At 38.7% G+C, this 24695-nt stretch overlaps 1 protein-coding gene across 4 annotated transcripts in view; it reads right to left on the reverse strand.

The window, feature by feature from the left end:
- The window catches only part of NRG3 (neuregulin 3), a 1476607-nt gene that overhangs the window by 154469 nt on the left and 1297443 nt on the right, over positions 1 to 24695 (reverse strand). For 2 of the 4 annotated variants that reach the window (XM_049893610.1, XM_049893611.1), the window contains exon 4: positions 384 to 407. In XM_049893610.1, the coding sequence (XP_049749567.1) occupies positions 384 to 407 (24 nt within the window). Of the gene's footprint in view, positions 1 to 383; positions 411 to 24695 lie in introns of all 4 variants that reach the window. The other 2 variants (XM_049893609.1, XM_049893607.1) reach the window with 1 other exon arrangement.

Consider the following 24695-nt stretch of genomic DNA (forward strand, 5'->3'; position numbering starts at 1 on the left):
GTTTTCTGTCATTAGCTGAATGTTTACCATGTTGTAGACATTGAGCTAAGCAATTTATATATGCAGGAACACCGGAGCTGTTATTACCCCTATTTTACAGATAAGAAAATTGAGCATTATAGGAATCATAGCCTGGAGCCAAATCCAACTTCTCTGTGATTCCAGAAACAGCAGTTAACATTAAACTACCTTCCCAACAATTAGCTAAGTGTTTCAATCTGAGTCATCACATAGTGAAAAATCAACGAAAAAATTTTATTACTACTAATAGCATTTGGTAATGAGACATGTCTATTGTAATCAAATGAGGAAGGAGAGCTCTACATGTATTATAAAAACTTAGCTTTTCCAGGATAAGTAAGGAGCAAATCGTTTAGTCTTACCCATGAATTCAATCCCCAGGTGGTCTGCTACACCAAAGTTAGCATGCAAGGAAAAGAAACAGAAAAAAGGGGAAAAAAAGGTTAGAAAAAATCCACACAGAATTCAAAGTTTTTAATACCGAACTTCTGAGGCAAAAGATGTGTCCCAATTTTAACTACCATTTTTACTAGAAAAAGATAATTTCAAAATTGCAGAAACAATAGGGGTGCTTTGGACACCGATCAGTGTTTCCCCAAACAGTAGCCTGGTTTTAGATAAAATAATGATGTATAAATTATCAACTATGCTAAGTTCTGGAGGGAAAAAAAATAAAAAATCATTTACACAAGGAATATCTGTTACTAATATTATATCAAGAACCCATGATATTAAAAAAAAATCCTTTTTTTAAGTTGTGGTAAATATACATCTAACAAAACATTTTCCATTTTAACATTTTTCACATATACAACTCAGTGACATTAATTACATTCATCCTGTTGTTCAACCATCATCGTTATCCATTTCCAATTTTTTTTTTAATCACCATTAATGGAAGCCCGGTGCCCCTTAACCAATGAGTCTCTCTTTCCCCCCTCCTTCTTACCTGCCCCCAGTAACCACTAATAACCCTATGCCTGCATTTACCTATCTTAGATATCTCATGGAAACCCCGGTGGCGTAGTGGTTAAGTGCTACCACCCCTAACCAAAGGGTCGGCAGTTTAAATCCTCCAGGCGCTCCTTGGAAACTCTATGGGGCAGTTCTACCCTGTCCCATAGGGTCGCTATGAGTCGGAATCGACTGGACGGCACCGGGTTTTTTTTTTAAAGGTATTTCATATAAGTCGGTGCATACAATATTTGTTTTTGTGACTGACATATTTCACTCAGCATGAGGTTTTCAAGGTTAACACATCTCTATGGCTGCATAATATTCTATTGCATGTATGTACCACATTTTGTTTATCCATTCATTTGTTGATGGACATTTTGGTTGTTTCCATCTTTTGGCTATTGTCAATAATGCTGCAGTGAATGTTGACGTATATTTAACTGTTTTTGTTCCTTCTTTCAAGGTTTTTGGATATGTACCTAGGATAGAAATTGCTGCATTATATGGTAATTCTCTATTTAACTCTTTGAGGAACCATGATGTTTTATTTAGAGGAGCTACTTGCTTAACATAAACCTCCTTGAACTCTATATTAAGGATGAGAATGAGTAAGACAGAACTTCTGCATGACAGGTGGGCTATACCTGAACAACCAAGCACTGATTTGGGCTTTTCCTCATTTGTTAAATGAGAAACCTGTGCTTTAATGAGACTAAAACTCCTACATATATAACAAAATCTGCGGCAGGTCCAGGATACAAATCCAGTCTATCTGACTCTTAGCTCCATGACAACTGAACTTGACAGTGGTTCCTACTGAAAACAAGTAGAAAATGTGTCCCTGTCTTTCCTACGTACATGGGGCTGACAGACCTACCTGACCTGCAAATGCCTGATAACAGCAGAGTGGTAAGCAGTGGAGGGCTGGTACCTGGACATTTATCCTCAGAGAACAGATTATTTAAATAGTGCTTTCTTTTAATCATTTAATTATTCATCATCTCATTTACTTTTTGTGAATCCACTGTATTATTTAAAGATTTCTGTTACAGGAATATGTTTTTTAAATAATAATAAGAGGAAAAATATTGTTACAACTGTATTTGTTTCCAAGAACAATTGTTGGGTTTTCTTTTACCAGTCTCTATTTAGTTAAGTAGGTTTTTCTTTTATAGAAAACATGCACCTAGTTACCTTGAATATTTCAATGCTTTTTCTAATGGTAAATAGTTTATTTGATTAGAGTCTATTTTAGTTGCGAAATGTTTACTTAAATAAGAAAGATGATAACCATGGTTTTTAAAAAGTAGATGCATTCCTTCCTTTACATGACATTTTTTTTTTTTAATTGTGCTTTAGGTGAAAGTTTACAGCTCAAGTTAATTTCTCATTAAAAAATTTATACACGTATTGTTTTGTGACATTGGTTGCAATCCCCACAATGTGACAGCACACTCCCCCTTTCCACCCCTGGTTTCCTGTGTCCATTCATCCAGTTCCTGCCCTGTCCTGCCTTCTCATCCTGCTGGTGGACAGGATTGCCCATTTGGTCTCGCACATTTGATTGAACTAAGAAGCCCGTTCTTCATGTGTGTTATTTTTTGCTTCATAGTCCTGTCTAATCTTTGTCCAAAAAGTGGGCTTCGGGAATGGTTTCAGCTCTGGGTTAGCAGAGCATCTAGGGGCCATAGTTTCAGGGTTTCCTCCAGTCTCTGTCAGACTAGTAAGTCTGGTCTTTTTCGTGAATTTGAATTCTGTTCTACATTTTTCTCCTGCTCGGTATCACGTGGTATTTTTTGAAGTCTTGCTCTGTGCTGATATACACTATTATAGATATGGAGCCTACTTTTATGAAAAGATAGGATTCTTATTCTCAGGTAGTTCAGAAATCAGTGGGAGCCCATCAGAGAAAGCATTCTGGTGATACTTTGTAACAAATGCCGTAACGGAAAAGCAGAGAACATAGGGAAAACAAGGAAGTATAAATCTGATCTTGGGAGAAAAAGAATGTTCTATAGAAAAAAATTGGATTTGTCCAAAAGTTGATGAGGTCATGTTTGGATTCCCGTGTGGATATATAACCATGTGTATCTGAGACACTGGAGAGAACTGTAGTATCTAAGAACAGGCATCTAGATGAGATTACCTATCAAGAGACTAAAGGTAAGAAAAAAAGACTAAGAGTAAAAAAGAAAAAATGGCATTCAGCCAGAAAAGAATTTGTAGGAAGGAAACCAGGCAGGGAGCAGAAAACCTGAAATGGTGGACCACAAATATTCAGAGAGAAGACGGTGGTTAAAAGCCAATAATACCAGCCTGGCTGAATGAGAACCTTCCAGAGTGGCTGAGATGCCTCAGAACTGACTGCTTATTGTCTATTTCGCTGGCAGGTATAACTATAGCTACTCTTCACTCTCCCCACGACCTTGGCAGCTCCACCTTTTTATGTAGTGGGGCATGTGGAGAATCCAGCTTTGGAGTCTGGGAAGTGCACTGTTTGATAAATGTGAGGCCCATCTGAATACTTTAAACCATAAGAAACTCATGACCAGTGGCAGACACAGAAATTAGAATTTGAAAATTACCCAAACACTGAAAAAAGAAACCTTAAAGAAAAGGAAATCTGTCTTCCTTAATGTAACACTAAGGATACATATAATTAATAGAATTATAATTCTCAGAAATACTACCAAGTAAGGGGACATTTGTATTTTTGGATCTTATAGAGAAACTGTTTATTATTTTTTACAATGAGTTATTCATAAAAACTGACACTGCAAAATATACAAATAAATCAGATCTTATTTAAAATCTCCCTCTCTTTCTGTCTCTTGCACACACACACACACTTACGAGCACACACATACACAGATATCCAGTCCTTTATTAAATTGCTAAAGACTATGATCACTATTAGAGGCTTGAAGATGCTGACAGGCATTGGTATATGCAGAAGGATCCATGAAAGTCCATGAAGAGCAGGTGACAAAAAAGAAGTTAATTTTGTCAATTGAGTCATACACAGTACTAAACCTCAATATTTCTCAGACCCTCCAATGGCTAATTCTCAAAGAGCCCACCTGGGGATATTCAGGCAGTCATGAAAAGACAAAGAGGGGTGAAGTGAAAATCACTCAATGAATCATTCCATTGTTTATTCACTCAACAAACCATGTGCCAAGAGATGTGTAGGTACTGAGAGCAAGAGGGGACACATAGCTTCAGCAAAACCGGTTTGATTTCTTCTCTGGCACATATTAATCTGTTTAATTTTCACCTTTTGAGCACTTAGATTAACTTTTAAATTATTTTTATTCAGATGAAATTCATATAACATAAAATTAACCATTTTAAAAAATGAGCAATTCGGTGACAGTCTTTCATAAATTTGTGTAACCACCTCTCTTAATTAGTCCAAAATATGTTTATTGTACCAAATGGGGACCCCACACCCATTAGGCATTGCTTTCTATTGCCCCTTCTGCCAGCCTCTCTTAGATTAACGTGCCTATGTAAAAATTCCATTTGCTGTGGAATATTTACATGTTTTGATTATATAATAGTGGCTAACATTTGGCATCTCCCCTTGTCTGTCAGTTTTTTGTACTGTGGTGGCCTGTGTGTTGCTGTGATGCTGGAAGCTATGCCACTGGTATTTTAAATACTAGCAGGGTCACCCATGGTGGAAAAGTTTCGGTGGAGCTTCCAGACTATGACAGACCATGCAGAAGGACCTGGCAGTTTACTTCTGAAAAATTAGCCAGTTGGAAAGCACTCAAAATACTGCTGGGGAAGAATTGCCTCCTCAAAGTAGAGTCAACCATAATGACATGAATGGAATAAAGCTTTCAGGACCGTCATTTGCTGAGGTGGCACCACTCAAAATGAGAAGAAACAGCTGTAAACATCCATTAATAATCAGAATGTGGAATGTATGAAGTATGAAACTAGGAAAACTGGAACTCATCAAAATGAAATGGAGCACATAAAGATCAATATCTTAGTCATTAGTGAGCTGAAATGGACGGAAATTAGACATTTTGAATCAGATAATCATATGGTCTACTGTACCGGGAATGAAAAATTGAAGAGGAATGACATAGCATTCATTATCAAAAAGAACATTTCAAGGTCTATCAGGGAGCACAATGCTGTGAGTGATAGGATAATATCCATACACCTACGAGAAAGGTCAGTTAATAAGACTATTATTATTCAAATTTATGCACCAACCACTAATGCCAAAGATGAAAATACTGAAGATTTTTATCAACTTCTGCAGTCTGAAATTGATCAAACATGCAATCAAAATGCATTGATAATTAATGGTGATTGGAATATGAAAGTTGGGAACAAAGAAGAAGGGTCAGTATTTGGAAAATATGACCTTGGTGATAGAAATGATGCAGAAGGTTGCATGACAGAATTTTGCAAGACCAACGACTTCTTCATAGTAAATACCTTTTTATAATAACATAATTGATGATTATACACATGAACCTCACCAGATGGAATACACAGGAATCAAATTGACTACATCTGTAGAGAGAGAAGATGGGGAAGCTCAATATCATCAGTCAGAACAAGGCCAGGGCCAACTGCAGAACAGACTTTCAATTACTCATATGCAAATTCAAATTGAAGATGAAGAAAATTACAGCAAGTCCACTAGAGCCAAAATACGACCTTGAGTATATCCCATCTGAATATAGAGACCATCTCACGAATAGATTTGACACTAATGACCAAAGACCAAATGAGTTGTGGATTGACATCAGGAACATCATACACAAAGAAAGCAAAAGGTCATTAAAAAGACAGGAAAGAAAAAAGGCCAAAATGGACGTCAGAAGAGACTCTGAAACTCACTCTTGAACATAGAGTAGCTAAAGTGAATGGAAGAAATGATGAATTAAAAGAGTTAAACATGCCCATTCCAAAGAAAAGTGATCCAACCGAATGTGGAAATTATTGAACAATATCATTAATATCACACTCAAGTAAAATTTTGCTGAAGATCATTCAAAAATAGTTATAACAGTACATCTACAGGATACTGCCAGAAGTTCAAGCCAGATTCAGAAGAGGATGTGGAATGAGGGATATCATTGTTGGTGTCAGATGGATCTTTGCTGAAAGCCGAAAATACCAGAAAGATGTTTACCTGTGTTTTATTGACTATGCAAAGGCATTCAACTGTGTGGATCATAACAAATTATGGATAACATTGAAAAGAATGGAATTCTAGAACAGTTAATTTTGCTCACAAGGAACCTGTAAGTAAACCAAGGGGCCGTCATCTGAACAGAACAAAGAATACTGTGTGGTTTAAATTCAGGAAAAATGTGTGTCAGGGTTGTATCCTTTCACTATGCTAATTCAGTCTGTATGCCGTGTAAAAATCTGAGAAATTGGGCTATATGAAGAATAATACTGCATCAGCATTGGGGGAAGACTCATTAACAATCTCCAATATGAAGATGACACAACCTTGCTTACTGAAAGTGAAGAGAACTTGAAGCACTTACTGAGGAGATCATAGAATACAGCCTTTAGTATGGATTGCACCTCAACATAAAACAAAAATCTTCACAACTGGACCAATAAGCAACTTCAAGAAAAATGGAGAAAATATTGAAGTTGTTAAAGATTTCATTTTACTTGGATCCACAAACAGTGCCCATGGAAGCAGCAGTCAAGAAATCAAAGAACGTGTTGCATTGGGCAAATCTGTTGCAAAAGCCTTCTTTAAAGTGTTAAAAAGTAAAGATATCAATTTGAGGACTAAGGTGCACCTGACCCAAGCCATGTGTGATGGTTAAGATTGTGTGTCAACTTGGCTAGGCCATGATTCTCAGTATTTATATCTGATCTCTCCCACGATGGGATCTGCTGTGAGCAGCGAATCAGTTGATAGGGAGTTTCCTTGGGTACGTGACCTGCATCCAAATATAAGTAGAGGTTCTGGCTTTTGCCTGCTCTGGATTCTGCAGCTGGCTCTTGTTTGCCTGACCTCTAGTTCTTGGGACTTGAGCTAGCAGCTTACCTGCCAATCTTGGGATTTGTTGATTTTCACAGCCTGTGAGCAAGAGCCCTGCTCCCCAACTTGTTGATCTTGGGTTTCCCAGCCCCTGAGGCTATGTGAATCAGGCGAAGACTCTACCCTGATCCACAGACTTGGGACGTTCCAGCCTCTACAATCAAGTGAGCTGTTTCCTCGATATAAATCTCTCTATACGCATATTTATATGCTTTACTGGTTTTGTTTCTCTAGAGAACCCAACCTAAGGCACCATGGTATTTTCAACCGTCTTATATGCACGTGAAACAGGACAATGAATAAGGAGGATCAAAGAAGAAGTCATGCCTTTGAATTAGAGTGTTGGCAAAGAATATCTAATACCATGGACAACCAGCAGAATGAAAGAATCTGTCTTGGAAGAAGTACAGCCAGAATGCTCCCTAGAAGCAAGGATGGTGAGACTTTGTCTCACATACTTTGAACATATTATCAGGAGGGACCAGTCCCTGGAGGAGGACATCATGGTTGATAAAGTAGAGGGTCAGAGAAAAAGAGGAAGACCCTCAACAAGATGGGTTGATACAGTGGCTGCATCAATGGGCTCAAGCATAACAACAATTGTGAGAATGACGCAGGACCAGGCAGTGTTTCCTTCTGTTCTACATAGGGTAGCTATGAGTCACAACTGGCTTGACCACACCTAATAACAACAACAAAGAGAACCAACTGCTCTCAAACAACCTCAGACATTGTATAGGCGCTACTTACTTGCTCACTCAAAGTTTGTTGATGAAGTGCCGAAGATGAGCAGATGGGGGTATGCAGAGAAAGACAAACATTTCCAGGCTCGAATAAACCAAATTGGCAAATTTCTAGTATTATTCTTTGGTTACCAGGGAGATCTCTTCATGATGGTTCTCGCCTAGCTGAAGTTTTTTTCTTGTCCGAACAAAAAGTGACATAGAAAAAGTTGTTTCTGAAAATTTGCCTAACATTGAAGCAAATAATCTTAAAACTGGCAATATTCTTAACAAATGCAGGGAGTTTGGATAAAGACATGACATATTCTTGAGATGTTAGAGCTAGATATGTTACTAGGAAGACAAAACAAGTATTTGAGAAAATAAAAAACTCCAAAACAAATACATAACACTAAGTGATATGGTCATTTATCTCTGAAGGTTTAATTGAAATTATGCCTATGATAGAAATTCAGGGGCTGCATGTCCATGATTCCTTGTGAGTGAGCAATCTGAAGCCTCTTGTTTTTATGCTGGCAGACTAACGGGGACTACTCACAGTTCCTCTAAAGTGGGTAGGCTCAGGGAGGGCAATGAAGGCAATCTCAAGTTGAGGTGGAACAAGTTCTTTTCCAACCTATAACAAGGAACACACTACATTCCAGCACTGGGACAAAACTACTCTTATGTGGGTATCAGTGTTTGTCCTCTAATAGAATATTTCCAGACGTAATTAGCTGAACCCTTGTTTGTGGGGTGTGAAAAAACATGTCACGTGAAAATACTGTTTTGTGTTTTAAAAAGTTAGAATACTGGCTTAAAGTTCAATAGGATTTTCGCTGCCAGAAGCCCCAAGCCTGTTTTCTGTGTGTCAGGGCTTTCCTGATGGTGGTTCAGTGGGCAGCATTTACCAGCTCAGTGTGGACAACCATGTTGTTCCATTTTTCTTTTGCAACTAGTGATTTGTGGTATGCACTCTGGGAAACACATGCCATACAACCCTCCACTAAATTATAAACATGTTAGTTATAAAAGGTTTATCTTAATGACTGAACTGAAACCTGCCACTTTGTAGATTCCACCTGAAGATCTTTCTCAAATGGCTTTTCACTGGTGACACTCTAGAGAGGGGTGGGTCCATTCCACGTGACATGACAAAATTGGATTTATGAAGATGGTCACCTGGGTCTTGAATGTTTGCTGACCCTTGATACCTGAGCTCATCACCCTGTGGTAGTTTCCAGAATCACTGCAGAAAGATTTAAGTCTCACGTTTCACAGCGGGCTCGTCGTGTATTCTGCTTTCTTCCAGACAAGATCATTCACGGACAAGATGATGGAATGTCGTATGTCAAGACACAGACATCATCATGTGTGTCCCAGTTCGTTACAGGAAGACAAGCGAACTAGGAAAGGATGGGATAGACTCTAAAGTTTGTGATTAGGAGGAGGGCAAAGGCTAATGGTCCCTGGCTGTGGCGGCTGACGGAAGCTTCAGTCTGAAAAGCAATATACAGGATCCAAGGAACATACATCTTTCAGAAAGGTTATGAAGTAAAAGGACAGGAGAATAGGATTACCACAGCTAAAAAAAAAAAAAATTTCTTTTTTTTTCACCAGAGCATGTTGATGTTGTTGGTTGCTGTAGAGCCAACTCCAATGCGTGGCCACCTCATGGACAACAGAAGGAAATCGCGCCCTGTTCTGAGCCACCTTCACGATCACGGGTGTATCCGAGTTCACTGTTAACCACCGTGTCAGTCCATTTCATTTCATTCACTGGCTTTCCACTCTACCAAACATGATAACTTCTCCATTGGCAGTTCTTCCCGATGATGTGGCCAAAGTAAGCAAGTTGGAGTCTTGCACTATAGTCTGTGATCCATATAGTTTTCGTTGGTTAATTTTTGAAAGTAAGTCATTGGACTTTTTTTCCTAGTTTGCATTAGCCTGGAAGCTCAGCTGAAGCCTGCTCACCATGGGTGACCTGGCTGATATTTGAAATACCTGTGGTATACCTTCCGGCATCATAGCAACATGCAAGGTACCGCCATATAACAGACTAAGAGGGGGGTTGGATCAGAGCAGAGAGCTGTGTCATTTAGGGGAAAGTGACCCGTGGCAGTCACTAAGATAACGTGGTAGCAAGGAGCAGAGTGGGGGCCTCAGACCTGAATCTATAGGCCTTGGGTTCCATGGAGAGGCTGGCAAGAGGGAGAGCACATAGCTGGGCGCAGGACAAAAAGTCTTTTTGCATGCACTGTGTTCAATCCTATGATGTCTGTCCAAAAAGGAGAGGGATGTTGCCATATTATTTGTTACCTATCTACTTACTGAAAGAGTTAGGATGTTACTACATGTCAGATTCCCAGCCTCATGTTCCCTCTACTGTATTAAGCCACTTCATTAAATATATAATGTTATTTTTATCACCACACACACATTTCATTATAGAATTTATACATGTTCATAAACAAAATTTGGAAAGTACAAAATCACATTAAGAAAAAAATAAATTTGTACCACTGTTAGTATCTCTTAAAAATAATCCTTGTTAACTTTTTGTTCCACTTCTTCCTAGTCTCCCCTTTACACATGGAAAATAAATTCAAAGTCAACGATGCACAAAATTACCCTGCATCGCACGCCTGAATCACAGGACTGTTTGTGGCTATCTCATCTCTATAATCTCAATCCCCCTCTCACCTCTATGACATTAGAACTGACAGCTTTTTCTAGCATCGAGAATAGCTGTGACATTATTACTGTGGCCTCCCTTTCACCAGACAGGTCATCAGTTACAGAGAAGGCAAAAAACACTTTTTCACAAAAGCACACAGCCCCATTTTCCTTTGCTGGGTTTTGTTATGAAATGTGACCTCTTTATTTTTCTTCTCAATACCTCCATTGCTGATTTCTGTTCAATAGAGACAATTCTGTTCCTTATTATTCTCCTGCCCCCTAAGTAATAGCATTAATTTGTACCAAAGGAGGAGAAGCAGGCAGCCATGGAGGCTAGGCCACAGAGGAATGTGGTGCAGCCCCAAGATGAACATTCTGCTCCATAAAAGCGCATGCTAAAACTGAGCTTCAATGGAGGTGCGAGTGACCATTTCCTAGGTTGTTTCCCAAAGATGAATCTTGCCCAAGTAGCTTGTGGAATATTCCAGTGTAAACATCATGGAGCATTAGAACTGTTCCATGCTCACAATTGCTGACTGAAAATTTTAATAAGAATTACCTCTGTATAGAAGGATGCTTCATTCAAAACAACCTACGGCAATTTTGGCTATAAGACTTAAAAAAAAAAAAGGGTAGTAAATTTGTATATGCAAATGCTCTAGACTTTTTCTGTTTCTGAGGCTCACAATAAATTCCTTATTATCTCTTTGTGTTTTCTAAGCTTCTGTGTAACGGACACTTCTGCATAATTTATTTTATCTAATTTAAAAAATAAGCCTGTAGAGTAGTCCTACTTAGGCCCATTTAACAGGAAAAGAAAACAGAAGGAGCTTCTGTGAAAAACTAAAGGGTATATTTGCAGAGTGAGGCATCAATGGTTCAGTGGTAGAATTCTTGCCTTCCACGCGGGAGATCAAGGTTTGATTGCCAGCCAATGCACCACATATGCAGCTTCTACCCATCTGTCAATGGAGGCTTTTACGTTGTTATGTTGCTGAACAGGTTTCTGAGATACTTCCAGACTAGGAGGGAGTAAGAAGAAAGCCCTGGCAATCTATTTCTGAAAATTAGTCAGTGAAAACCCTATGGATCACAATTGTCTGATACACAATTGATCATGGGAATGGTGCAGGACTGGGCAGTGTTTTGTTCTGTTGTGTATCGGTCACTGTGAATCAGGGCCAACTCAACAGCAGCTTACAACAACAATGGTAACATATTTGTAGATTCCTTGAGTCTTAGTATGGAAAAGTCTCATAAGTCACAGGAGTGAAGAGTCCTTATCTAGTTCAATCACTGTTTTATAACTCCAGCCTACTATACGATCTGATATCTTGTAGATGCTCAACAAGCATTGACTGAATGAATGAGATGCCATCTGGACCAGATTCTTTGCCCACTGTGTGTGATATTTGTATCTCTTTCATAGCATAATCCAGAATGCCCTCTATCGTATCTGGGTTTTAATAATTCCAAGAAATTCAACGCCTCTGGTGGCAACTGAATCAATATTGAAAAACATACCCACTGTGTTTCCAAATTAAAAAAAGTACATTTAATTGCTACATATTTAAGTCTACAATTATAGGATCAAAAAAGAAAACACAGATTATTATTTAAGAAGATCAAAACATGTATAACTTTGATATAGGACTTCTGTATATAATTTAGAGTTGAGTAATGTAGGTGGTCAATTATCAGATAAAATATGTGTTTTTTTATGGTGATTAAAATGTTACATAAATGGAATTTAAGGATTTTCCCTTAATTTCAAACAGTTTAAGCAATCTGTGAAATAACTGTTGTATGCTCTATTATTGATATTTAACTTTCCAACTTCAATCTATTTAGTATCAATGAAGACATACAGAGATATAATGAATAATAGATGTAGTGATTATACTGAAATGGAGGATAGCCCACAAAAAAGAGATAAATAAACAAAATAAAAGAAAGAAGGGAATACGTGGAAAACAGTATCATGAATGTGTAGTTGCCATACCAACTGATTAAAGCCTTTATTAAGAATTTGTGTAAATACTCTGCTTTGAATCATAATGCTAAATTCAAAATTGCAATAGCTTCATGGCAAATACTAATTCAGAAAATTATGGACACTTAAAAAATATTGTCTGTTCTGAACTACACTCCACTAAATGAAAAAAAAGTAAGGCAACTCACCCCTGAATCCCGACATAGATATACAACAGTTTCAGTAACATGGTGAGCCCAGAAAAGGCTCTTCTGCTCCATCTGCCAAAGACAGAGGCACCAAGCAGAAAGATTACCTGGGACACCTGCGTGAGGCAGAAGCTTTTTGGTCCTGGAACAATCGGCCAAAGTATTTATTCACAGAGGCTAACTGCAGTGATGCAGTGGAGCTGGCAGAAACCTCATCCATGACAAAGTAAGGAAAGAGATAGTACATGATGAAAAAAAGCAGTGGTGACAACTACAAAAGTATGAGATGGCAAGATGAGGTTGTAACCAGGAAGACATACTGGGGCAGCTGCAGAGAAAGCACAGTTTAGGATAGGCTGTAGGAACTGATTCAGGACAAAGGCCATCAAAAAACACACATGGTGGAGGAGGCTTATTCTTAGGTGGTACCTCATACCAACAAGAAATGGTGTGGGAAAGACAAGAGAGACCTGACAGTCTCTTTCCCTCCCCCACCCCCAGCAACAACTCTTTTGTGTTTAATAACTACTTAGTGTCCAGCCACTGTGACTTCTGAACGTCAAGCTAGTCCATTTTTAATGCTGGCTGGCTTTGTTTGCTATGTATATATGTGTATATACACATACATATACACATATGTATATATTTTTATGCGGAGGCACTCCGAGAAATTGGACTATATAAAGGAGAACGAGGCATCAGGATCGGAGGAAGACTCACAGCCTGTGACATGCAGATGACACAACCTTGCTCGCTGAAATGAAGATGGCCTGAAGCACTTACTGATGAAGGTAAGATACCACAGACTTCAGTATGGATTATACCTTAACATAAAGAAAATGAACATTCTCACATGATAAATGGAGAAGAAAATGAAGTTGGCAAGGATTTCATTTTACTTGAATCCACAGTCAATGCTCATGGAAGCAGCAGTCAAGAAATCAAACAACATATTACATTGAACAAATTTGCAGCAAAAGATCTATTTAAAGATCTAAAATGCTAAAGATGTCACTTTGAATACTAAGGTGTGCCTGATTCAGATCATGATTTTTTAATTGCCTCATATGAACATGAAAGCTGGACAGTGGAAAAAAAAAAAAAAAGACAGGAGAAGAATTGATGCACTTGAATTGTGGCATTGGTGAAGAATATTGAATATACTGCCAGAAGAACAAACAAATCGGTCTTAGAAGAAATACAAACAAATGATCCTTAGAAGCAAGGATGGTGAGACTTTGTCTTACTTTCTTTGAACCCATCTTCAGGACAGACCAATCACTAGAAAATGACATCATGCTTGGTAAAGCAGAGGCTTGGCGAAAATGAGAGAAACTCTCAATGAGATGGATTGACACGATAGCTGAAACAATGGGATCAAACATGCCATGGAGATGGTACAGGACAGGGCTACATTTCGTTTCACCTTTTATACACGTAGTTGCTATGAGTTGGAATCAACTCGATGGCAACTAAAAACAAAAACATTTGCTTGTGTAGAATAGTCATTGTATCACAAATAGTTCTTCAAATGCAGAAGTGTAGCTAGCTATTTAAAGTTTTCCAGTAGGAAATCACTGGAATTAAAGAACTAAATAGGACAAATGAACGAACTCAAAAAACACCCCTTTTTGCCAAACCCTCCAAGCATTCTCTTCTGCCAGCACTTTGCCAAGCAGGCCATATACTCACACACGTCATGCATTTGTTCCAGTCATTCCAATGGTTTTAAATCTCTCTCCCCATGGGCTCTTGGATCTTCCTCTAACAAACTCACCCCATCTTTCAAGATCTAGCTCTTCATAGAGACATCTCTGATAGGCTTCAATAAAGTTACCTGCTCTACTCTTCTGTGGATGATAATGGGATCTCTCTTTAGCAAGTAGGGCTACTATGCCTGGGATTATAACTAGTAGGAATAAAAATACACCATAACTAATTAGGTGAACTGTGACCGTCCTCTCCCTCCACTTCTCAATACCAAGTGCCAAGTTAATGTTTATTGAATCTTCTTTCATAACCCTACAAATATTTTTCTTCATTGTAGGTATACTTTTGTGAGAGTTTCTTAAATTAAGCCTATGAACTATAATTTAAAGTTTATATTATGCTTCTGCTCATGCCATATTTGTCTTTCCAGATTTTCTGGGCATTTCCAACAGATTTCCATTAAACATACACACACAGGCAGAAACCAAAACTCTCTGTTTGTAGTTGCATGATTTATTCCTCAGTGGATTTTGAATCATTTGGAGGAAAAGCAACAACAACAAAAAAGAGGCAAAGTCTTTTCTTTTCCCATTCTAACACCACCTTAGTCAACAGTTTCACTCAGGAGGCTACTCGTATAACATCTTTTGAAAAAGAGTAGCATTCAGAGCCACGAGAGTTGCAGGTAGAATCCTCTACAAGGTCTTTTATCCCTAGCCACATGGCAGTCATCTTCCCCTCTCCCGTGCTCACCACTTGCCTCTCCTCCACCCACTGACCGTACCCTAGATGGAGGATGAATGGAGAGCTTCAACACAGCATGCTTCCTCAGAGCTCCAGACCTGAGGATGAGCTGCTTTCTCTTGTTCTTTGAAGACGCAGCTCGAACGCTGCCCTGAGACAGGATTAGGCATCTTCGCCAGTAGGAATCCTGTCTTGTAATTCCTTGCTCTTGAAATCCTATTTTGTAATCACTTGTCTGGCAATCTCACCACAATCTGGACTATGCAACCTGTCTGGCAGATAGTAGCTGTACAATTTTTTTTAAATAATTTTTATTGTGCTTTAAGTGAAAGTTTACAAATCAAGTCAGTCTCTCACACAAAAACTCATATACACCTTGCTACACACTCCCAATTAAAAAAAAAACTCTCCCCCTAATGAGACAGTCTGCTCTTTCCCTCCACTCTCTCTTTTTGTGTCCTTTTTGCCAGCTTCTAACCCCCTTCACACTCTCATCTCCCCTCCAGGCAGGAGATGCCAACATAGTCTCAAGTGTCCACCTGATCCAAGAAGCTCACTCCTCACCAGCATCCCTCTCCAACACATTGTCCAGTCCAATCCATGTCTGAAGAGTTGGCTTTGGGAATGGTTCCTGTCCTGGGCCAACAGAAGGTCTGGGGGCCATGACCACTGGGGTTCTTCCAGTCTCAGTCAGACCATTAAGTCTGGTCATATGAGAATTTGGGGTCTGCATCCCACTGCTCTCCTGCTCCCTCAGGGGTTCTCTGTTGCGTTCCCTGTCAGGGCAGTCATTGGTTGTAGCCGGGCACCATCTAGTTCTTCTGGTCTCAGGATGATGTAGTCTCTGGTTCATGCGGCCCTTTCTGTCTCTTGGGCTCATGATTACCTTGTGTCCTTGGTGTTCTTCATTGTCCTTTGATCCAGGTGGGTTGAGACGAATCGACGCATCCTAGATGGCTGCTTACTAGCGTTTAAGACCCCAGACACCACTCTTCGAAGTGGGATGCAGAATGTTGTGTTAATAGATTTTATTATGCCAATTGACTTAGATGTCCCCTGAAACCATCATCCCCAGGCTCCTGCCCCTGTTACGCTGGCCTTGGAAGCATTCAGTTTATTCAGGAAAATTCTTTGCTTTTGGTTTAGTCCAACTGTGCTGACCTCCCCTGTATTGTCTGCTGTCTTTGCCTTCACTTAAAGTAGTTCTTATCTGCTATCTAATTAGTGAATACCCCTCTCCCACCCTCCCTCCCTCCCCTTCTCATAACCACAAAAGAATGTGTTTTTCTTAGTTTAAACTATTTCTCAAGTTCTTATAATAGTGGTCTTATACAATATTTGTCTTTTTGCAACTGACTAATTTCACTCAGCATAAAGCCTTCCAGGTTCCTCCATGTTATGAAATGTTTCACAGGTTATACAGAATATACCATAATTTACTTATCCATTCATCCGTTGATGGCCACCTTGGTTGCTTCCATGTTTTTGCTATTGTAAACAGTGCTGCAATAAACATGGGCGTGCGTATATCTGTTCGTGTAAAGGCTCTTATTTCTCTAAGACATATTCCAAGGAGTGGGATTGCTGGATCGTATGGTAGTTCTATTTCTAACTTTTTAAGGAAGTGCCAAATTGATTTCCAAAGTGGTTGTACCATTTGACATTCCCACCAGCAATGTAGAAGTGTTCCAATCTCTCCACAGACTCTCCAACATTTATTATTTTGTGTTTTTTGGATTAATGCCAGCCTTGTTGGAGTGAGATGGAATCTCAGTGTAGTTTTGATCTGCATTTCTCTAATGGCTAAAGGTCATGAACATTTCCTCATGTATCTCTTAGCTACCTGAAGGTCTTCTTTAGTGAAGTGTCTATTCATATCTTTTGCCCATTTTTTAATTGGGTTATTTGTCTTTTTGCAGTTGAGTTTTTGTGGTATCATGTAGATTTTAGAGATCAGGCGCTGATCAGAAATGTCATAGCTAAAAACTTTTTCCCAGTCTGTAGGTAGTCTTTTGACTCTTTTGGTGAAGTCTTTGGATGAGCATAGGTGTTTGATTTTTAGGAGCTCCCAGTTATCTAGTTTTTCTTCTACGTTCTTTATAATGTTTTCTACACTGTTTATACCATGTATTAGGGCTCCTAACATTATCCCTATTTTTCCTTCCATGATGTTTATCGTTTTAGATTTTATATTTAGGTCTTTGATCCATTTTGAGTTAGTTTTTGTGCATGGAGTGAGGTATGGGCCTTGTTTCATTGTTTTGCAGGCGGATATCCAGTTATGCCAGCACCATTTGTTAAAAAGACTGTCTTTTCCCCATTTAACTGTTTTCGGGCCTTTGTCAAATATCAACTGCTCATATGTGGATGGATTTATGTCTGGATTCTCAATTCTGTTCCATTGGTCCATGTATCTGTTGTACCAGTACCAGGCTGTTTTGACTACTGTGGCGGTATAATAGGTTCTAAAATCAGGTAAAGTAAGGCCTCCCACTTTGTTCTTCTTTTTCAGTAATGCCTTATTATCCAGGGCCTCTTTCCCTTCTATATGAAATTGGCGATTTATTTCTCCATCTCATTAAAGAATGTCCTTGGGATTTGGATCAGAATTGCATTAAATGTATAGATCGCTTTTGGTAGAAAAGATACTTTTATAATGTTAAGTCTTCCTATCCACGAGCAAAGTATATTCTTCTACTTATTTAAGTCTCTTTTGGTTTCTTGTAGAAGTGCACTGTAGTTTTCTTTGTATAAGTCTTTTACATCTCTGTAAGATTTATTCCTAAGTATTTTATTTTCTTGGGGGCTACTGTAAATGGCATTGATTTGCTGATTTCCTCTTCAATGTTCTTTTTGTTGGTGTAGAGGAATCCAAGTGATTTTTTTTTTATCTTGTATCCCGCTTCTCTGCTGAACTCTTCGATTAGTTTCAGTAGTTTTCTGGAGGATTCCTTAGGGTTTTCTGTGTATAAGATCATGTCATTGGCAAAAAGAGATACTTTGACTTCTTCCTTGCCAATCTGGATGCCCTTTATTTCTTTATCTATAAGCCTAATTGCTCTGGCTAGGACTTCCAGCACAATGTTGAATTAGAGTGGTGACAAAGGGCATCCTTGCCTGGTTCCCGATCTCAATGGGAATGTTTTCAGGCTTTCTCCATTTAGAGTGATGTTGGCTGTTGGCTTTGTATAAATGCCTTTTATTATGTTGAGAAATTTTCCTTTTATTCCTGTTTTGCTGAGAGTTTTTACCATGAATGAGTGTTGAACTTTGTCAAATGCCTTTTCTACATCAATTGACAAAATCATGTGATTCTTGTCTTTTATATATGTAGTAAAAAAGTAGTGGATTACATTAATTGTTTTTCTAATGTTGAACCATCTCTGCATACCTGGTATGAATCCCACTTGGTCATGGCGAATTATTTTTTTGATATGTTGTTGCAATCTATTGGCTAGAATTTTGTTGAGAATTTTTGCATCTACATTAATGAGGGACATTCATGAGGGATATAGGTCTGTAATTTTCTTTTTTTGTGGTGTCTTTACCTGGTTTTGGTATCAGGGATATGGTAGCTTCATAGAATGAGTTTGGTAGTATTCCATCCTTTTCTATGCTCTGAAATACATTTAGTAGTAGTGGTGTTAACTCTTCTCTGAAAGTTTGGTGGACTCTGCAGTGAAGCCGTCCGGAGCAGGGCCTTTTTTTTTGTTGTTGGGAGTTTTTTGATTACCTTTTCAATCTCTTCTTTTGTTATGGGTCTATTTAGTTGTTCTACCTCTCTTTGTGTTAGTTTAGGTAGGTAGTGTGTTTCTAGGAGTTCATCCATTTCTTCTAGGTTTTCAAATTTGTTTGAGTATAGGTTTTCATAGTATTCTGATATGATTCTTCTAATTTCAGTTGGGTCTGTTGTAATATTGCCCATCTCATTTCTTATTTGGATTATTTGCTTCCTCTGCTCTTTTTCTTTTGTCAGTTCGGCCAATGGTTTATCAATTTTGTTGAGTTTTTAAAAAACCGGCTTTTGGACTTCTCAATTCTTTCAATTATTTTTCTGTTTTCTATTTCATTTAGTTCAGTTCTAATTTTTATTATGTGTTTTCTTCTGGTGCCTGTGGGTTTCTTTTGTTGCTCTTTTTCCATTTCTTCAAGTTGTAGGGATAATTCTTTGATTTTGGCCCTTCTTTTTGGATGTGCGCATTTATTGATATAAATTGGCCTCTGAGCACCGCTTTTGCTGTGTCCCAAAGTTTCTGATAGGAAGTGTTTTCATTCTCACTGGATTCTATGAAGTTCCTTATTCCATCCTTAATGTCTTCTATAATCCAGTCTTTTTTAATCAGGGTATTGTTCAGTTTCCAAGTGTTCGATTTCTTTTCCCTGCTTTTTCTGTTATTGATTTCCACTTTTATGGCCTTATGGTCAGAGAAGATGCTTTGTAATATTTCAGTGTTTCGGATTCTGCTAAGGCTTGCTTTATGACCTAATATGTGGTCTATTCTAGAGAATGTTCCATGTGCACTAGAAAAGAAAGTATAGCTGGTTGCTGTTGGGTGGAGTGTTCTATATATGTCTATGAAGTCAAGTTGGTTGATTGTGGCATTTAGATCTTCCATGTCTTTATTGAGCTTTTTTGTGGATGTCCTGTCCTTCACGGAAGGTGGTGTGTTGAAGTCTCCTACTATTATTATGGAGCTCTCTATCTCACTTTTCGATGGTGATAGAGTTTGTTTTATGTATCTTGCAGCCTGTCACTGGGTGCATAAATATTTAATATGGTTATATCTTCTTGGTGTATTGTCCCTTTAATCATTATATAGTGTCCTTCCTTATCCTTTTTGATTGATTTAACTTTCAAGTCTATTTTGTCAGAAATTAATATTGCCACTCCTGCACTTTTTTGATTGTTGTTTGCTTGATATATTTTTTTCCATCCTTTGAGGTTTAGTTTTTTTGTGTCTCTAAGTCTAAGGTGTGTCTCTTGTCGGCAGCATATAGAAAGTTCTTGTTTTTTAATCCATTCTGTCACCCTCTGAGTCCATTTACATTCAGGGTAATTATGGATAGGTATGAATTTTTATGAATTTAGTGCTATCATTTTGATGTCTTTTTTTGTGTGTTGACAGTTTCTTTTTCCCACTTGATTTTATGTGCTAAGTAGATTTTCTTTATGTATTGTCCTTTCCTCATATTTGTTGTTGTTGATTTTGTTTCTGCTGAGTCTCTATTTTTCCCTTGTGTTTCATTTTGATGAGTACGATAGTTTTGTTCCTTTTTGGTTACCTTATTATTTACCCATTTTTCTAAATTAAAACTAACTTTTATTTCTTTGTATCACTGTATCTTCCTCTCTATATGGAAGGTGTATGATTACATTTCTTAGTCCTTCTTCATTATTGTAATGTTGTCTTTTTTTATACAATAACATCGCCGTTACCCTGTGTTGGGCTTTTTTTTTTTTTTTTAATCTTACTTTGATTTTTTTGGATTTCCCTGTCTGGGTTGACTTCTGGTTGCTCTGCCAGGTGTTCTACTCTTGGGTTGATACCTGATATTATTGATATTCTAACCAAAGAACTCCCTTTAGTATTTCTTGTAGTTTTGGTTTGGTTTTTACAAATTCCCTCAACTTGTGTGTATCTGGAAATGTCTTACTTTCACCTTCATATTTAAGAGACAGTTTTGATGGATATATGATTCTTGGTTGGCAATTTTTTTCCTTCAGTTTTTTAAATATGTCATCCCATTGCCTTCTTGCCTGCATGGTTTATGCCGAGCAGTCCGAGCTTATTCTTATTGGCTCTCCCTCGTAGGTGATTTTCTTTTATCCCTGGCTGCTCTTATAATTGTCTCTTTATCTTTGGTTTTGGCAAGCTTGATTATAATACGTCTTGTTGACTTTCTTTTAAGATCTACCTTATGTGGAGTTTGATGAGCATCTTGGATAGATATGTTTTCATCTTTCACAATATCAGGGAAGTTTTCTGCAAAGAAATCCTCAACAATTTTCTCTGTATTTTCTGTTATCCCTCCCTGTTCTGGTACTCCAATCACTTATAGGTTATTTCTCTTGATAGAGAACCACATGATTCTTAAGGTTTCTTCATTTTTTAAAATTCTTTTATCTGATTTTTCTTCAAATATATTAGTGCCAAGTGATTTATCTTCAAGTTCAGAAATTCTAGCTTCTACTTGTTCAGTTCTGCTCCTCTGAATTTCTGTTGAGTTATCTAATTCTGTAATTTTATTGTTAAACTTCTGAATTTCTGATTGCTGTCCGTCTATGAATTTTTCCAGCTTATTAATCTTTCCATTATGTTCCTGAATAATCTTTCTAATTTCTTTAGTTGCTTTATCTGAGTGTTCCTTGGCTTGTTCTGCGTATTGCCTCATTTCCTTCCTGATGTCTTTTGAAGGGTTCTGTATATTAAACTTTTGTATTCCGCAGCTGGTATTTCCAGGAATGCACTTTCATCTAAAAGACCCTTGGATTCTTTCTTTTGAAAGCCTGTTGAGGTGATAATGGTCTGTTTCTTTATGCGACTTGATATATTCACTGTTGTGTCCGAGCCATCTATAAGTTATTGTATTATTTTATGCTTGCTTACTGTGTCGTAGCTGCTTGCTTTGTTTTGTTTTGGTATACCTCTATGGGTTGCTTGAGTGAGCTAGCTTGATTATTTTTGCCTTTGGAGCTCTGGTGTCCTGTCCCCAGCTGGCTAGATCTATTATCAGGTATATCAGTCTAGGAGTCCATTTGGTTTTCTTGTATGAATTCAGCTCAGGTTTCTGGGTAGCTGATATCAAGTGTGTGGTACAGGCTCTGTCCTACAGACTTAGAGGGGTAGGGGTAATTGGCGTATATACCGGTATCTGATTGCATCAGGGGGTCACACTATGAACAAGGCAGGGGGCTGAGAACTGACCCCCAAGTGTCTCTGAGGAAAATGTGTTTCTTTTCCCTAGAGCATGCTGGTGGGTGGGTTCTGCAGAGGGACCACAGGTACCCAATTTTTGTTGTAAGGACTGGGAGGTACCGGTTATATCTGGACCCCTGTCGCAGGTGGCTGGGTGACCCGAGTGGAGCTACCAGTCCTTAGGTCCCTGTTGCAGGTAGGTGAGGACCTTTTTTAATATGCAAAGCAATGTCAAACGTCAAATACCCACCTCTCCACTGCACAGCTGAAATGGTTGGAGTTTGCCAACAAGGGCCTATTCTCCCGAAATAGGCCCACACAGGTCCATGCAGACGGGAAAGGTGCTCAAGGTCCACGGACGGTTTATGCCTGGACAATAGCCGCTTCTGTCCTGAGCTCCCCTGGTTAATAGAACTAGCAAATTATCTTTTCCCCCCAGTTGCAATTTTTTTCCTTCCCCAAGGCCGGGAGGATGGCTCTAGGTGCTCACCAGGGTCTATCTCAGGCCTAGGGATTCAGCCACTGAAGCCAGCTTGAGGGTGGGGGGGCGTGGTAAAATACATGCGAGTACTTAGCTTTTGCCGGAGTGCCGTTCTCCTCAGGTTCTGGAGGTGTGAGTGGGTTGTGTGGCTGGCTGCTTCTCCCTGAGGAAACTGAGGCTGAACACTAGTACCAGCCCGCTGCCACCAGCTCCGGGAATGGCGCCTGAGGGCTCCCCGTGACTGAGGTCCGGTAACTCCTCTCCACTTCTGAATGGCCTCTTCCTCCCCTGCCCCTCAGTTCATTGTCTAAGCTTGCCTTTGATGCTCAGGGCTCCCAGCTTGTCACAAATATACTCCTTTCACTTGTTTTTTCAGGTCTTTGTTGCAAGGAGGGTTCAACGGAAGGATCTGTCTATTCCGCCATCTTGGCTCCGCCTCTGTACAAATATTTTTTTCGGACTGAATACACATATGGATGGATAGTGAGTATCCAAATGGATCAATCAATTTATTTGTTGAAATGCACATACTCCTGTTGTCTAATATTTGGCGTTTTGGTCTTAAAATGATACATAAAATTAAGCAAGTGGCAATGAAATATGGCAACCATATGGTGTCTGTTATTATGTTCCACTGTTTCATTCTAACAAGATAACACATTCCAATGTTGGGGAACATCTCAATTTAATTTTTAATGTCTTCTTTTTCTTTTTTTTAATGAATACCACTGATATGGGAATAGTTTTACAGCCTATGCTGTATATTTCTGTTACCAAGTTTAAAAGTCACATCAATTTATATTGCTTAAACCCCTGAACACCTGGGAATACTTGATAATGAGCATAACATACCACACATTTGGGCTTACTAATGGATCAATTTATTACTTTTGCAGACCAAATGTAGCAATAGAATGAAACTTTTTTTGCTGTATGTATAACCAGCTGAGAGTGTTGTCTCATTTAAATGCAAAGAACAATCATTTTGCTGGGGGTTCCTAAATCCGTTAAGTAGTTAATAACATGAGAACTAATGTAAGCCTCCTTTACTTAGTAAAAATAAAGAAATACAAATTAAACCAGAAGAGCCTTCTCCCAATTAAGGCATTCCCCCAAGTAACTGGATTATTTTTGTTGTTCTGTGCCATCAAGTCGATTTTGACTCACTCTTAGAAGCCTAGAAAAACCAAGGGAAGCCCCTTTATTAAAATAATGGAAGAAATCATTATCAAATCTTGCCTGTAATCAGCTGGGAACTCAGTTGAATCCACATAATTTCTTATCCTCATCCATCCACTACCTTCTTCTGTAGCATTAATACCTTTCTATAGATTTTCTAGATATTTGAATGCAAACGACCACTCTCCCTGGTATCCTTTTAGTGAGACGTTGTTAGCTGGCATTGAGTTGGCCCCCCACTCATGGCAACCACATGCATAATGGACAAAATACTGCCCTGTCCTCCTCCATCCCCATGACCAGTTTCAGATAGGACTGTTGTGATCCATAGGGTTTTCATTATCTGATTTTTAGAAGTAAATCTTCATGCTTTTCTTCCTAGTCCATTTAGTCTGGAAGCTTTGCAGAAACCTATTCAGCATCACAGCAACATGCAAGTCTCCACTGACAGACAGGTGGTGGCTGAGAAGTAACTGAATCAGGATCTTCTGCATGAAAAGAGAGAATTCTACCACTGAAACACCATTGCGTCCTATTACTGAGATAGCCTTTTCAAGGTGGTCTGCAGATGTCAGAATCTAAGTACAGGTGAATTTAGAAAATTCTAATTTTACCTCATTTAAGCATTAGCAAGCCTTGAGTTGCAATATTGAAGGATTCTACACAGAAAACACTGAACGCACAGGAAGCATCAAAAGAAGATGAAAGGAATACACAGGGTCACTGCACCAAAAAGAATTGGTCCATGTTCAACTATTTCAAGAAGTAGTACATGATCAAGAACTAATGGTACTGAAGAAGAAGTCAGAGCTGCACAGAAGGACTTGGTAACAAACAAGGCTCCAGTAACTGATGGAATACCAATGGAGATGTTTCGACAAATGGATTGCAGCACTAGAGGTGCTCACTTGTCTACACCAAGAAATTTGGAAGACAGCTACCTGGCCAACTAACTGGAAGAGATCCACGTTTGGGTCCAAAGGTGATCCAACAGAATGTGGACATTTTAGAGCAATATTATTAATATCACACACAAGTAAAATTCTGCCGATGATCACTCA

This window comes from Elephas maximus, chromosome 8 (assembly GCF_024166365.1).
Source record: "Elephas maximus indicus isolate mEleMax1 chromosome 8, mEleMax1 primary haplotype, whole genome shotgun sequence".
Lineage (NCBI taxonomy): Eukaryota > Metazoa > Chordata > Mammalia > Proboscidea > Elephantidae > Elephas > Elephas maximus.